This window comes from Sesamum indicum, linkage group LG12 (genome assembly GCF_026168435.1).
Source record: "Sesamum indicum cultivar Baizhima isolate 11 linkage group LG12, ASM2616843v1, whole genome shotgun sequence".
NCBI classification, from domain to species: domain Eukaryota; kingdom Viridiplantae; phylum Streptophyta; class Magnoliopsida; order Lamiales; family Pedaliaceae; genus Sesamum; species Sesamum indicum.
In genome coordinates this window covers 14,390,223-14,404,017 of record NC_142668.1, presented here as the reverse complement: position 1 = coordinate 14,404,017, position 13,795 = coordinate 14,390,223, and the positions used below count along the sequence as shown (strand labels likewise).

At 32.5% G+C, this 13,795-nt stretch overlaps 2 protein-coding genes across 2 annotated transcripts; both read right to left on the bottom strand.

Annotated features, from left to right (window-relative positions):
• Positions 1 to 905: 905 nt before the first annotated feature.
• SCI1 (splicing regulatory glutamine/lysine-rich-like protein) lies at positions 906 to 2,830 on the bottom strand. Its single transcript, XM_011097408.3, has 4 exons — positions 2,701 to 2,830; positions 2,523 to 2,627; positions 2,073 to 2,128; positions 906 to 1,549 (listed from the first exon to the last, which is right to left on the bottom strand). Exons 1-4 carry the CDS (start codon positions 2,762 to 2,764, stop codon positions 1,316 to 1,318), a joined length of 459 nt encoding a protein of 152 aa, XP_011095710.2. The 5' UTR covers positions 2,765 to 2,830; the 3' UTR covers positions 906 to 1,315.
• A 1,606-nt stretch (positions 2,831 to 4,436) lies between these two features.
• LOC105175176 (transcription factor MYB63) lies at positions 4,437 to 6,779 on the bottom strand. Its single transcript, XM_011097524.3, has 3 exons — positions 6,464 to 6,779; positions 5,380 to 5,509; positions 4,437 to 5,287 (listed from the first exon to the last, which is right to left on the bottom strand). Exons 1-3 carry the CDS (start codon positions 6,594 to 6,596, stop codon positions 4,534 to 4,536), a joined length of 1,017 nt encoding a protein of 338 aa, XP_011095826.1. The 5' UTR covers positions 6,597 to 6,779; the 3' UTR covers positions 4,437 to 4,533.
• Between the last annotated feature and the right edge of the window lie 7,016 nt (positions 6,780 to 13,795).

Here is a 13,795-nt window from a genome sequence, read left to right as displayed (position 1 = left end):
CTACAGTTTGTAATTAAAAAAAATACGGGGATATGTAATCAAATAATAAATAATACACATATGTTTCTTATACACATTTTGATTGAAATTATATGCTTCATATTTAATATAAATATTATCTATCAAATACAAATTTTCTTTTATACATATCCACATACGATATATTTTACTCAAACAAAACTATTAACAATAACCAAAGCCCATCTGCTACATATTAAGAAAAAGATGAATTAGAAAATTGAGAAAATAACAAAGAAGAAAAATTAATTAGCAAAAGCATGAAATGAATAAGGGTATTTCCAACATTTACATTAGAATTCTTAATGAATTTGGATAGAAAAGCCACGTGCGTCTTTTCTAAAAGGATAATGCGACTTTGTTGTCTCTTTGTCTCTTCTTTTCTTTTTGTAATTTAGAGATATTTTGTGCCCATTATCCATTTTACAACGGTAGGTAAATTGCATTTAGCCTACGGTAACAGCTATAAAATTAGAGTTAGATCCCAAGAATCAATGATTTGTTAGTTATTAACCTGCTACGTTAGGACAACCTCAATAAGATTTCAGATCTTCCCCACACATAACACCAAAATAGAGGGCGCTGTGTAATGACAAGATGATTCAATTTTTCTCTGGGATTTCTTCGAAAGTGTGCCTTGAAGTGTCTATAACTATTCTTAAGCAATTCTGCAACTCAGGCTGATTGATTGCCCAAGAACAGCAATTTTGCACCCCAGCCTTTTGAAGCTAAACCCAAGTGAACTAGTTGCAAGTCTCTGAACACAGATAATCTCATATCTGATACTCTGCTGCTGTTTGTATCACTGCTTGATATGATTTGCTTCCAATCATCACTTCACCTCAGAATATGAAGATCCAAACTTTTGGCCCAGCTACATCACCATATCCACAGATCTACATTTTCAGACTGCCATAATTGCAAATTGATGTAATCCATCATGTTAACTTACATTACATTTTTTACAAAGATGAGACTGAACACGAAATGTATCAAAATCTTGCAAATCCAACCTAATAAGTGCACAGCACGAAGAAAAGTCCCAGGCATTTCACTAAAAACCTAAATGGATGTGAACATTCATTCTGATGATCATGAGCATGCATACAAGGAACCTGCGACTTTTTCCATTACTGCTGACATCCACAGATAATCGTCCCTTCCTTTGCCCTGATTTTGGAAGACTAGAAAATTCTATGCCAGCATAATTGCAGGTACCGCCGTGTTGTCCAAGAACAGCTATTGGGTATTAAGGAACTACTGAAACATCAACTACATACAAGACACTAAAATCCTACTATTTTTTGATGTTCCACTTATGCGATGACCGTGGTCCAGTTGTGATGCCCTCATAGTATTTGGATTCAAGCTCTTGGTTATTCCATTCTGCCACAAATTCTGAAAATAGGCTCCGTGCAGAATCAGAAGATAGATCCGAAAAAAATACATTTCTCTCTTCTTTTAGCCACACAGCAAACTCATTGTTCTTGGAGAAGTAGTCATCCTTGGACAATTCTTGTACCTTGAGTTTCTGCAGGGAGGAATTGAAATTGACAATAAGCAACTATGCACACTCCAATGACAGTTACCAAAATTCGTGACAACTGAAGAAACTTAAGAAATCATTATGAACTGAAACATTACATGAACTCATCATTGAAGAAAATTTATCAAAACGACTATGCTCTACAAAATACTACTTCCTCATAAATCCTGTTGCACAAATATCTACCATAATCAGGGCATAAACCTGTTATGCAGATAGAACAAAATATGGTAAAATTTTGAAATACTGGAATGTTCCGGAACAGGCAGAATGCAATACAACAAATTTGGTGTAGCAAATGCTGAACAATACTAAAACAAGAAAACCGGGGCGTAATCTCTAGACTGAATTTCATTCATCATATCTTGAAAAGGGCTTTTTGCAGCAAGAGTAACACCAAAATTAGTTGTTCTCAGTAGGTTCATAAAATAAGGAATTTTACAATTTTGAAAATGATAAAGACGCACCAACACTTTTCTTAGTCTATAGAGTATAGTAAAAAACTAACTGAAGCATTATCAAGCTTGCGGCCTTTGTCCTTGTGCTTCCCATCAGACTTCTTACCTGAAGCAATACCAATCAGTGTCACCAAAACTTGAAAACTGCAAAATAACAAGTGACATAAATTGGAGCGATAGTTTGATTTTCAAGCATAGTATAAGTCCAGGTAAAATTATAAAAGACGAACTTTTAGCAGCGAAACCGGAAACTAATTTCCCTGAGCAAATGTGACGGAATATAGTGAAAGAAAAATCCACATATAGTATCAGAGTAGGATTCAGGGAGAAAAGGAAAAATCATTTGAGGAAAATGTCTGAATTATAGTAGGATTAACTATGGAAAGAAACACGAAATAAGCTAATCAACAACAATCAGCTCAAAATTGCGGAAAATTTGAAAATAACAAAAAGGTCAGGAAATTTTCAACAATTGAAGAATAAGAAATTCAACATAGCACCTTTATCAGAATGGCGGGTGGAAGTTTTATGAGATTTTTGCTTCTTCTTAGATTTGTGTTTCTTCTCGTCTTCCCTACTTTTACGCCTTTTGATTCTCGCTTCATCTGCCCCACAAACTCGACCATCACCAATAAACTACACACTTAAACACAAAAATACACAAAATAAAATACCCACCTCCACTTCGTGGAGAAGATGGAGAAGATCTCTTCCGCTTGTAATCGTCTTTGGATTTCCCCATCGCTTAGCTGATTGTTCTCCCTCGCCCTCTCCCTCTCCCTCTGAAATATAACCTAATTGTTTAAAATTACATTTTTAAAAAGAAAAACAAATCTAAAATTTTCATGTATTTTTAATTTGGGCTGGAGATGTTCAATTGGGTCTAAACTCAAACCAGCCCACAATATTTTTCTCAGGCCCAGTTTATGAAAGTCCAAAATGGACAGGCCCTGATATTAATGATTCTCCTAAATCCTAATTACGACTATTAATAAAGTATGAGGTACTTTTCATATGTTTTTATATTATTTTACTAAATTGCTCGTCTCAACCTAAGTACAATATGACTAGCCATGTTGTCTTAATTTATAAATGAGAGCGAAAATGCATATTTGATTTCCTAATTGCACCTTATTATAATACTTTTTACTTTTATTCAACATTTAATCAAAATTTAAAATTATAGAAATTTTAATCAATATGTTGCTACACAAATATTGATTTATATAAATTTTAATTTGTATGTGTTGATGGGGGTGTATCACCCCAACTGAGGAAAAAGACTTTAATACTCTTGACTCAGTTCGATCCTAAAATCTTAGGACCCATGTACTATTTTAGGATTTGACTCAGTTTGATTGAGACTTGGACTGCAGATCATCTGACAGTTCATGACTTGAGAAGCTGCTATGAAAATCAAATTTGTACGGATATCTGGGCCTATATATAAATATGAATTTTTCACCATATTTATGGTAAGACAAATTACATTATTTTCGATCATATTTAATATTTTGATTGCATTCAACTATTTTTACCTACAGTTGATTTAAGCATCGAAAAATTTAACTGGAGACCTACCACCTAGCTTAACGTGCTTCTCTTTTTTTAAAAATTTAAATAATTATATTGAGGTCGAATCCAACGAACCCTATAAGGTCACTTGTTTCAACCCAGATCAATGTTTCTGTACAAATATTAAATTATATAAATTTTAATCTATATGTTGCCACACAAGATATTCCCGATAATCTTGGTGTCAAAAGTTGCTGGTTAATGCCAAAAAGAAAAAGCCAAGAAAAGAAAGATCTGTGGCAGGCGGCACGTAGAGCTGACCAACAATTATTCCTCGTCAATTAATGATGAAGAGACGTGGATGTTTTAATGTTTGCTTTTTCTATTTTCTTTCTTTTTTTTTTTTTTTATATTGGGTGATGAACGTAGATGCTTTTATTAAGTAGGGCTACCTGTTAACTTTACTCATCAGAATTTCTACTTTTCAACATTTGTTTAAAATTTAAATGTTAAAAATCAATAATGCATATTTCTCATATATACTCTTAAAGATCTTGAATTAATTTGACTCTTTCTAATTTTTAATCTCTTAAATTAAATATATATATATATATTACATTTTTAAAAAATGAATTTGGAATTTCTATTTAGATCATTTTCTAATATGTATATATGTTGGATATATATAATAATTAAAAGACTAATATAATAATTTGGTTGGAAGTTGAAGAAGTAGTAGTAGGAGTAGGGAGTGTATGATCACCTACCCGGATTTGGACAGTCAAACACACGGATATATAAGCATGTGTTTTTTTGTATTGGTGAATTACTTTAATTTCTTGCAGCCAAACACAGAAGCAGCAGCAGCAATACTTAGAATATCTACTTTTTATCGCATCTGAGAAAAACCAGCTGACAACATGACTTGTTGCAGTAGCATAAAAGTTATACATAATATAGCCAAATTTGACACGGTTTCTAAATTGAAGCTGATCATCAGATGCCGAGATAGCTGGGTGACAATGGCATTAGCCACTCATGTATTGGACCATACTCCAATTCATGAGGCTGGAAATTATTATATATTTCTGTGTGTACTTGTCGGGTTGCTGTCATCATCAAATCCTGGTCCACGGGTAGACAGTCGCCCTCACTTGTTAGTCCAAGTTCACTTTCCAACAATTCCAACCACTTGCTCATTCCGGCTTCGCTTTTGAAACTTTCCCCGGAAACCGAAAGATTAATTATGTTTTCCTGTTTCCCAACGTTGTTTTCGGTTGTAGTGGGTTGTAAAGGGTCCAGGGAGTCCAGCACTTGCCAAAAATCAAGATCCGGATCGGGTCGGGTTTCGAGTTCTCCTTCCTCTACATTAATAGTATCCTCAGATTTTGATGAGTCTTCAGGCCCGGTTTGATCCGGACACGTAATGTCGGAAACATTGCATGCATGTGAAGATGATGTAGAGTGATGATCATCATTAGGGTTTTTCATCATGACCTCGGAATCATGAACGGCTTCATCAGGAATCGATAACTTCTCGACGTTTTCGTCTGTAGACGTTGATGAAGCTGAAGATGAAGATGCCCAACAGTCCGTATGAGAGGAGTCAATGTCATTGGCCTCATTCTTGTGGCAATTAACTACAGCATTTTTCCCTGTCTGTAGCAATCTTTTCTTCAAGTGTGTGTTCCACACATTCTTGATCTCATTGTCTGTTCTGCCCGGCAAATACGACGCAATCTTGGACCACCTGCGCTTGCAGATTGCACAACGTAAGATCCACGAAAGTAAGTACGTAATTAATTGGAGTGGAAGTAAAAAATGTGAGCAGATGATATGTACTTGTTTCCAATGGAAGTATGAAGGTCAATTATGGTTTGCTCTTCTTGAGGAGTGAAGTTCCCTCGTTTCACGTCAGGTCTTAGGTAATTAATCCACCTCAGACGGCAGCTCTTTCCACATCGGAGCAGTCCTGCATGCCAACCACAAATAACGTATAAAACAAATAATTTTATTTGTTAATTAATTACGCAAATTAATTTGTATGTAAAATTAAACATTATTGTAATTTAATATTCTTGATGGAATGACGAAGACCGGTGACTTAATCCCTACCGCTTCTCAAGTACAAGCCTCAGATCTTCCCTTATATATATACACACACACAAACACGAAATGCAAAAAATGTGAAATAGGAACCAACAAAAAAATAGGAAAATTGTAGACCTAAATCGATCTAGTCAGACTTGAATCAGTACTTACACTGCAGAAGTAATATACGTGTCATGTAACTTAGTCTAGAGCAACTAATGACATGAAAAGTGTATTATATTTATTGTGTGATTGGTTAAATTTGGCTAAACTTAATTTCGACAAGAATTTTTTCAAAGAAATAACTGGTGTCAAAAACTTACGGCTTTATAAGTTATTGTAGATTCAATAAATTAAAGAAGTATATGTAGAGATCTAATTTAGTGTAAGGACTTAGTATTTTGAAACATAAACAATCCGCACATTAATGATGCTCGAAAGGATTGACGGTAAAACATTAATGTTAATCACTTTCTTGTGACCAACACACACTCCATCGTACACAAGCAATGGTGAGGGAACGTAATTGATCCATTTCATTGTGAATATCCAGTCCTGTAACCGCAATGTTCAAGAATATATGTGCATGTCCAATGCAACAGAAGATCGCGAGATCTATTCATCTGATCAGTTCTTCTTTTTTGTAATCAAATATTGCCGAAAACAAGCAGAAAAAGGGGGAAATCGACAACCCTTTTGCAGCCAATTGCATTCACATTTGTGCATCCCTTACTCACAGACACACCATGGACCAACAAGGAGATGAGAAAATGTGTGCGTTTTTTACACACGTGCGTTCAGTTAAATACACAGAGGAGACTGAAATCGAACTTACCGGCTTGTATAGGGAGAGCCCGCCAGTTGGTGTGTCCATGCTTCTGAATGAAAGTAATAAGCTTAAAGTCCTCTTCGGGGCTCCAGGGTCCGGACCTCACCTTGCTCTTGTCACAGCATGGGGCTCGCCCCATTTTAATTTTCTCTGATCTGCCTGATATACATATACGTATACACCCACAACAATTTAATGTTGGGAGTACTGTAATGACAAAGTTATAGAGACAGAAATATTAAGGTACAACCACCATTCGAGTCTTGTCTGCCTCCTTGCATTCTGGCCTACTCTTTCATCACATTAATAACTTCTCTCCGCCCCCCACTCTCTCTCTATATATATTATATATATAGATAGATAGAGGAATATATAGTAAGTCTGATAAGGATTTCTTGATTTATTACAATTAATAAGGACAAAATTTAATATTGAACCGAAAGAAATTTAGGGAGACAGCTCGAATTAATATAAATGCCAATGAATGAGTGGCTCGTCAAAGATTCTGGTATATGTCATTTTTTAGTTTTGGAATGTTAGGAAAATATATAATCCTATCAGCACAAATAAATGCAAATCAACCCACATAATTAAGACAAGCCGCAAATGTTTTTTTGTGCAACATAATATAGGAGTTAAAACCAGAATCGGACCTGTTAGTAATTTCCAACTACATTGAATTAGTATTTGAATTTAAATGTAAGAAATGATGTAAGTAATAAATCCAACCGTATTTAAATTGGATACAGATGTATAATAAGAGTAATTATATGTCCTAATCAGGTTCTCACATGTACACCCAAACAACTGAAATATAGAGAAACTTTATATATGTCACAATTTGTATTCGTAGAGATTTTCACATTACAACTTGGTAATACAATTAATGTACTAATCATCAATGGAGCAAGTCATCCCAGAATGCAGGGGAATTTTCTTGCCTTAATTATATATTATTAATTAATATTCCACTCTGCATGAAGAAATCAAGAATGTTTTTGCTACTGATCGAGAAGAAAGATGGACCCTTGTTTTATTATTATTATTATTATTATTAATTTTCTTCTGAAAGGACAAAAGAAATGTGTTGGTGGTCAAGGTTGGGAACTTTAGAGGAACATTGTTCAATCAAAACCTGGTTTACTACATAAAGTGTATCAAGATTGACTATAAACGGGTTTCTTATTACTTGTATGTATATATAATATATCCTCCTAAAATGTCTAAGGCAGTATGGTTATGTTCTCTTTAATTATGGTCCGTCTATAACTAGTACATTTTTATCGAAAGATACGTTATTTAGGGGTTATACAAACAGTTACATACACAAAATATACGTCGCTTATTTTATTTAGATTAATTAGTTTATATATATGATACTTATATATTAATCAAAATAGAAAATAATAATAAAATTTAAAATAAAAAATCCAATCAATTAATCCTTTTTCAGAAAAAAAGAAAAAATCAGTAGAAAGCAAATGATGAGGAAAGAAGAATGATTTGATTTGATTTGTGAGACCGACGGCGTGCATGCATCCACACCACACGGACACCGGCTCTCGCCCATGTCCACATCAACTAAAACAGACTGCAAATTGCAAGTCTAGTCATTTAGGTCACCTTCACGTTAGTCCCTCCTCATATATTTAATTTTTTATTATGAAAATAAAAAATCAAAATCTAGTTAGATGGTGGCTGACGGTGGTAGAAAGAAAATACATAAAAATACAATAATACCTTTAAATTCTCAAACATGTTATACCAACTCGACCCGATTCGATTTATTTGACTATAATGGTCGATTGCTAGTGCATCGCACGACTTATACCAATCTACATGCATTCATCTACCTTAACACACATAGCAACAATTGATAAATATTCAGACCCAATATGATAAATTTCACACATCAAGATAAATTAATTTTGACCCATATCAAAATATTTTTATTATTATCTTTAAGCCTATGTACTCAGCATTACCAACAAGAAATATAGGCCAAAAATTTCGTATATGAAGCGCAAGTATTTTATGAAGATCATCTTATGATGTTTCCATCAAATACATTCAATCTTCAAACGAGCTCTGAAATTTAATTACTAAATTAAGGTCTTCATGATTCGATCATTAAGATTTACAAAATTCTAATACATATATAAAATCGTACAATGAAACTTCTTTTATAGGTGGAATTTCTGAAACCCTACTATTTCTACCATCTTTATTATCTTCTGTAGCTATTTGCTAACTTAAATATCAAAAAACTATTATTAAATTTTTTTTAATATAGTCCTAACGATGATGTGTTTTGTAAATTCGTCTTAATTAAAGAATCGAGGAATACCCATTGCATTTGGAGTATTAACTGCCCCAATAATAGCTTGGTCTATTTTTTGGAACAACAGTCGTAAGTGCAGTTAGTTTTCTTGAATTAACAAAATATAGTTTTAGAAACGCCTATATTTAATTCTTAATATAATGAATTTATTGCACTACACAAAATCTTGTTCATTTTCGAGACGCAGCACCTAATTGTGGAAGGTACGTACAAGGATGCAATAGTTTGCAGCAAGTTGGAGACATCGATCATTATTAAGATCTAAAAAGCAAGTAATCATGCTATCTTTGTCATCTCTAATATTATATGTTGTGCATAATGTAGTTAAAAAAAAAAAAAGGAACGTATGATTGATTCGTGCACCCCATATTGAAGATGCATGTCGGCGCTGCAATTTCTTGACTTGATAGGCTAAAGTAACCTTAATTGCCTCTGATGCTTTGACAATAATTTTGGCATCATATCTCTATTCTTCTTCAAATCAAGTAGAACAAATGCATTAGAGGTTCATAAATAAATGGAAATAAGTTGCCCAATATGTTTGTTTAAATCAAATTTGATCGAATTAAACCGATTACAAAGTAAGTGTATCACACTTATTCTGTGAGTTGTCATTTTTTTTAAATTGTACACCAATCACATGACAAGTGTATTGCACTTACTGTATGATTGATTTAGCTTTGATCGGGTCGGATCTGAGCTAACATTTTTCATAGATTACACATACCACATATAATAATATCACCAATTTTGACCGTATATATGTAAATATTACAGAGTGCATGATGTGGGATCCACTTGCATATGCACTTACGTAATATCAAATGGTATTCACCTAATGTTATATATATTGATCTTATGCTGTATAGAATTGTGTTTTTTTATTAGATCAGAGCAATCCTACTCGACCCCTACCAACTCGATGATGACATCTCCTTTTCAACTATACGATATACTTTTGATGAATGGCATACAGTCGGTCGCGTCATTTTGATGTGATTGCTTCAAGTAGATCGAAATTAAAGACCCATCAACTCTTGATTGTTGTATGTGTAATATATTATTTTTTTATTTTTTGACAAGAACTATATGTGTAATATTATTCACATTTTATGGCACTAATTTTATCATCAAACGGATCTTACCAGCTATTCCTGACCGTGTTTATGTGTACAAGACCTGAAAATAGAACAAAAGAATTACTAGCACGATGAATGATAAGGGATCGATCTCGCATTTCGGAAAGAAAGTCGTGGTTGTTAACATACGGAATACGTTGAATTGGAAAGAAGTGCTAATCCTAATGTGCAATTTTCTCTTGGACCCAACAATCTCTTCAGTCTTCACAATTAATTAATGGGCCAAGTAATCCTTCCGTTTGGGTTGGGTTCAGTCATCTTGGGCCCAAACGTTACTAGACTATGGCCCAAGTTTGTAGGACAGAATTGGACCATGAGAGCATAAAATATGCCTCATCATCATACAAAAATAAAATTAATTTTTATGAATGATAAATTATTATTTAAAAGTTTATTCCAAGTAACATATAGAAAAAAACTTTTGAACTAAAACACAAAATTATCATTATTATTATTAACATCATCATCGTCTTAATTATTATTATTATTATTATTATGATGATGATTTTAGAAGTTAGGGGGGAATTGGGATAAAATTTTGAAACAGTGCATTAAAAGATGTTGTTTGGATGGGCCTAAAATATTTTGGAGGCATTGAAAATTCTGGTTCTGATAATTAATGAATATGAAGTCGAGTTGTCAATTATTCAGTTGCACCCGCAAACAAACAAGCCTAAAATTATGCCATTTTGCTTCTTTCAGAATAATTCCATATTCAGCATTAAATGATAACCAGAAACTTAGTAATTTTTTATTTTTTTATTTTTTGGGGTATCCAACTAATTGACCTCTCTATACTTCCAACACGTCTCTCCATAATCTTTTCGCCTTATCTGCGCAGACGATTGATGTAGGCAAGTATTTTATATTAATTGTAGGCCTTCTCTTCCTAACACATACTTTTTCATGATAAAATTGTAAAACTTACATGAAGTTAAAGTAAACGATGCATCGCACATCGAGGCACAAAATTGAGTTGTAAACCACAAAAACCACTACACTCTATTAGGCTACAGACATTTCGATTGGTGGATTTGGAATCAAGGATTTCAGATTCCTGCTAATAAATTTCTTAAGGTTGCATTTGGATTGAAGTTTGAAATCATGAATTTTAAATCTTTCGTAACAAATTCTTTGTATATGTTTAAATAATTCTAAATGTAAAGGATCTAAGTTTTGATGAATATGAATGGATTTCAAATTCCTTTTAAATGAAGTCATTTGTAATCATTTCTCTGAATTATTCCTTGAAATCCAAATTTATCAATCCAAATACACCCTAAATTTATTTGAATAATTTTAAAATCAAAATTATCAATTTTTATTTTAAACCGTGATGTGTGAAGTACTGATTACTTTCAAATTCTTTCTATATGGAGTCGTTATGAATCATTCATCCAAACACTAAAATCCAGATTCTTTCATTTAAACATAACAGTACATAAATTCAATTAAATTACAAAATTTAGATCATATAAAAATCTCGACGCATTAAATTTCAGATTTATTTTAGAAAACAGATCAAATCAATTCAAATAAATCATAAACCCATTGCGTTGATCAGCTGATAAACTCGGGGATTGGGTACTGGTGTTCGGCTGCCATTCTTACATGAGAAGCGTGTTTCGCCCAAGTGGGCTTTGAGTTTCAGGCCACCTCCCTGCCACTCTCGACTTTCCTTGATTTTTCAATGTTCACATTAAAACTCTGACCATCGATAATGTCTTAATCTAACAGTTAAATCAATTAAAATTATGAATTCGAATCTCAGAAAATACATAACTTTTTATCACGCATAAGGGCTTGTTAATTTTTATTATATTGGTTTCGGGTAATTATTTGAGTTTGAACAAAAATAACAATAATTAAAAAAAATATCAATTATTGGAATAAATTAGTACAAGTTCATGGGAGCATGCAAGAAAAGAAGAGGCACGGCGGGGGTGGGATGGCCCTCCCTCTCAAATTAATTAAAAGTTAGGAAAAGATTTTGATTATAGATGAAAAGTCAACTAAATTAAAATAAGAAAAGAATAATGAGTAACACATCTGATTCATAATTATCCATTAATTACGATGAGACTCCGAGAATCCTGAAATTCAACATTAAACTCCAAATTTTGGTATGGTCCGAAACTTCAACGTTCCGCTGTCATGACCAACACCCTTTTTGCCAATTCTATGACAATATATAGTCAACTAATATAAATCACACATGATTTCCATTTCCTGCTATTTCTTTCCTTTCAAAAAAAAAAAAGTCATAACAATGACTAAAGATTATTATTATAATAAATTGCGTACGAACTAATTATTCATTCCATATTATGGAATCATGTTGCATTCAATGCAATTATGCCTGCTGTATAAATGATCGTCTCATATTCTTTATTTTTTTTTTTACAAAAAATAAAGGTAAATTATTACGAATTGTCTTGAAATTTGATATAATTATGAATATCTCCTTTTTGTTGAGAAATTATCAATATCTCGATAATATTTGATGAGATTATATAATCATTCGACTGAGTCATAGAATTGTCAACTTTGTCATTGTTGTTATTTTTTTTATTTTATTTAAAAAATAAAAAACTATAAAAACAAAAAAGATCGAACGGGATGGATGGAAATTTTTTTTATCCAGTATCACAAAATATGAATAAAATTCTAACGGCTACTAATGAATTTGACTAGTTGTTGGTCAATATTAAAATCAACGGAACATTGATAATTATCCAAAATTTAGAAAGAAAAAAAAAATCAATATATATTAATCATCTAACTATTCAAAATATTGGACATTGACCCTATCTCTCCCATAATCAAAGGATCCTTAATTTCCCATCTATCCTATACTTTTCCTAATAATTTAATGGTCATAAAGAGGCTTAATAAATTGCATCTTATCCGTCCAAAAAAAATAAAACCTTCACATTTACTCATTGCCTTAAAAAAAACCCATAAACCATTGATGACTTGAAATCAAAGGGTTTAATCATGCTCCTTCATTTTACAAAATACTTTATTATTTTTAATTAAATAGATTCGAAATTATAATTTTATCATAAGAGAAAAATAAAGAATAAGGTTTTAAGTTTTGTTATATTTAATAAAGTAAGTTTAAATAAGAAAATTAGCATCTGGTATGTCCTATCCGATTTGAAATAAGAACACAGTATTTGTCTCCGAAGTGACAGTCCAACAATTTAAGTTTCAAGATAGGGAGATTTTTTAATAACATATTCTATCGTTACATCAATATGACTAAAATTAATAGATTTATCAATATAACTAAGAACGGTAACAAATTACAATGACTAATATAAAGTGAGACAAACACTTATATAAGTTTAAAACAAATATCTACACGTCAACTAAAATTGAACCCATAATTTCAAATTTGTTCATAAAATCCCAATTTTAGCATGAATAACAAGGCTAAAATTAGAGGGGGTGGTGATGACCTGAGAGCCACGTCATCGTTATTTCACACACGGAAGAGGGTTTCGTCGTGGGCGATCGCATAGGATGTCGCATTCGAGGTTTAATGAGGAAGTGTCCGGGGCAGGCAGTTTCATTGACCTGCTGCAACCAAAATGTTTGATTTAATTTAATTAATGGAAAGCGTGATACTTTGAAAAAGCGACTTACTGTCCTTCTTTAATGCAAATTCAATTCAAATTAATAATACTCCTCCATCAATATTTTCATAACTGGCATTTTTCACCACCCAATAATAACACAGTTTTTAAGAGAGGATATAATTGTAATTTAAGGTTTCTTGATTATCATCACATAATAATTACCACGTTTATTTGGTGTGCAGCTTATAAGCTCAACCACAATTCGCAATTAATT

Excerpts from the sequence above, each read along its gene's own strand:
- LOC105175176 (XM_011097524.3), bottom strand. The coding sequence starts at position 6,596 with ATGGGGCGAGCCCCATGCTGTGACAAGAGCAAGGTGAGGTCCGGACCC. Across the intron at positions 5,510-6,463 it reads GGCTCTCCCTATACAAGCCG|GACTGCTCCGATGTGGAAAG; the intron begins GTAAGTTCGATT and ends GTTGGCATGCAG. Across the intron at positions 5,288-5,379 it reads CATACTTCCATTGGAAACAA|GTGGTCCAAGATTGCGTCGT; the intron begins GTACATATCATC and ends CTGCAAGCGCAG.
- SCI1 (XM_011097408.3), bottom strand. The coding sequence starts at position 2,764 with ATGGGGAAATCCAAAGACGATTACAAGCGGAAGAGATCTTCTCCATCT. Across the intron at positions 2,628-2,700 it reads ATCTTCTCCACGAAGTGGAG|ATGAAGCGAGAATCAAAAGG; the intron begins GTGGGTATTTTA and ends TTTGTGGGGCAG. Across the intron at positions 2,129-2,522 it reads CACCCGCCATTCTGATAAAG|GTAAGAAGTCTGATGGGAAG; the intron begins GTGCTATGTTGA and ends GTATTGCTTCAG.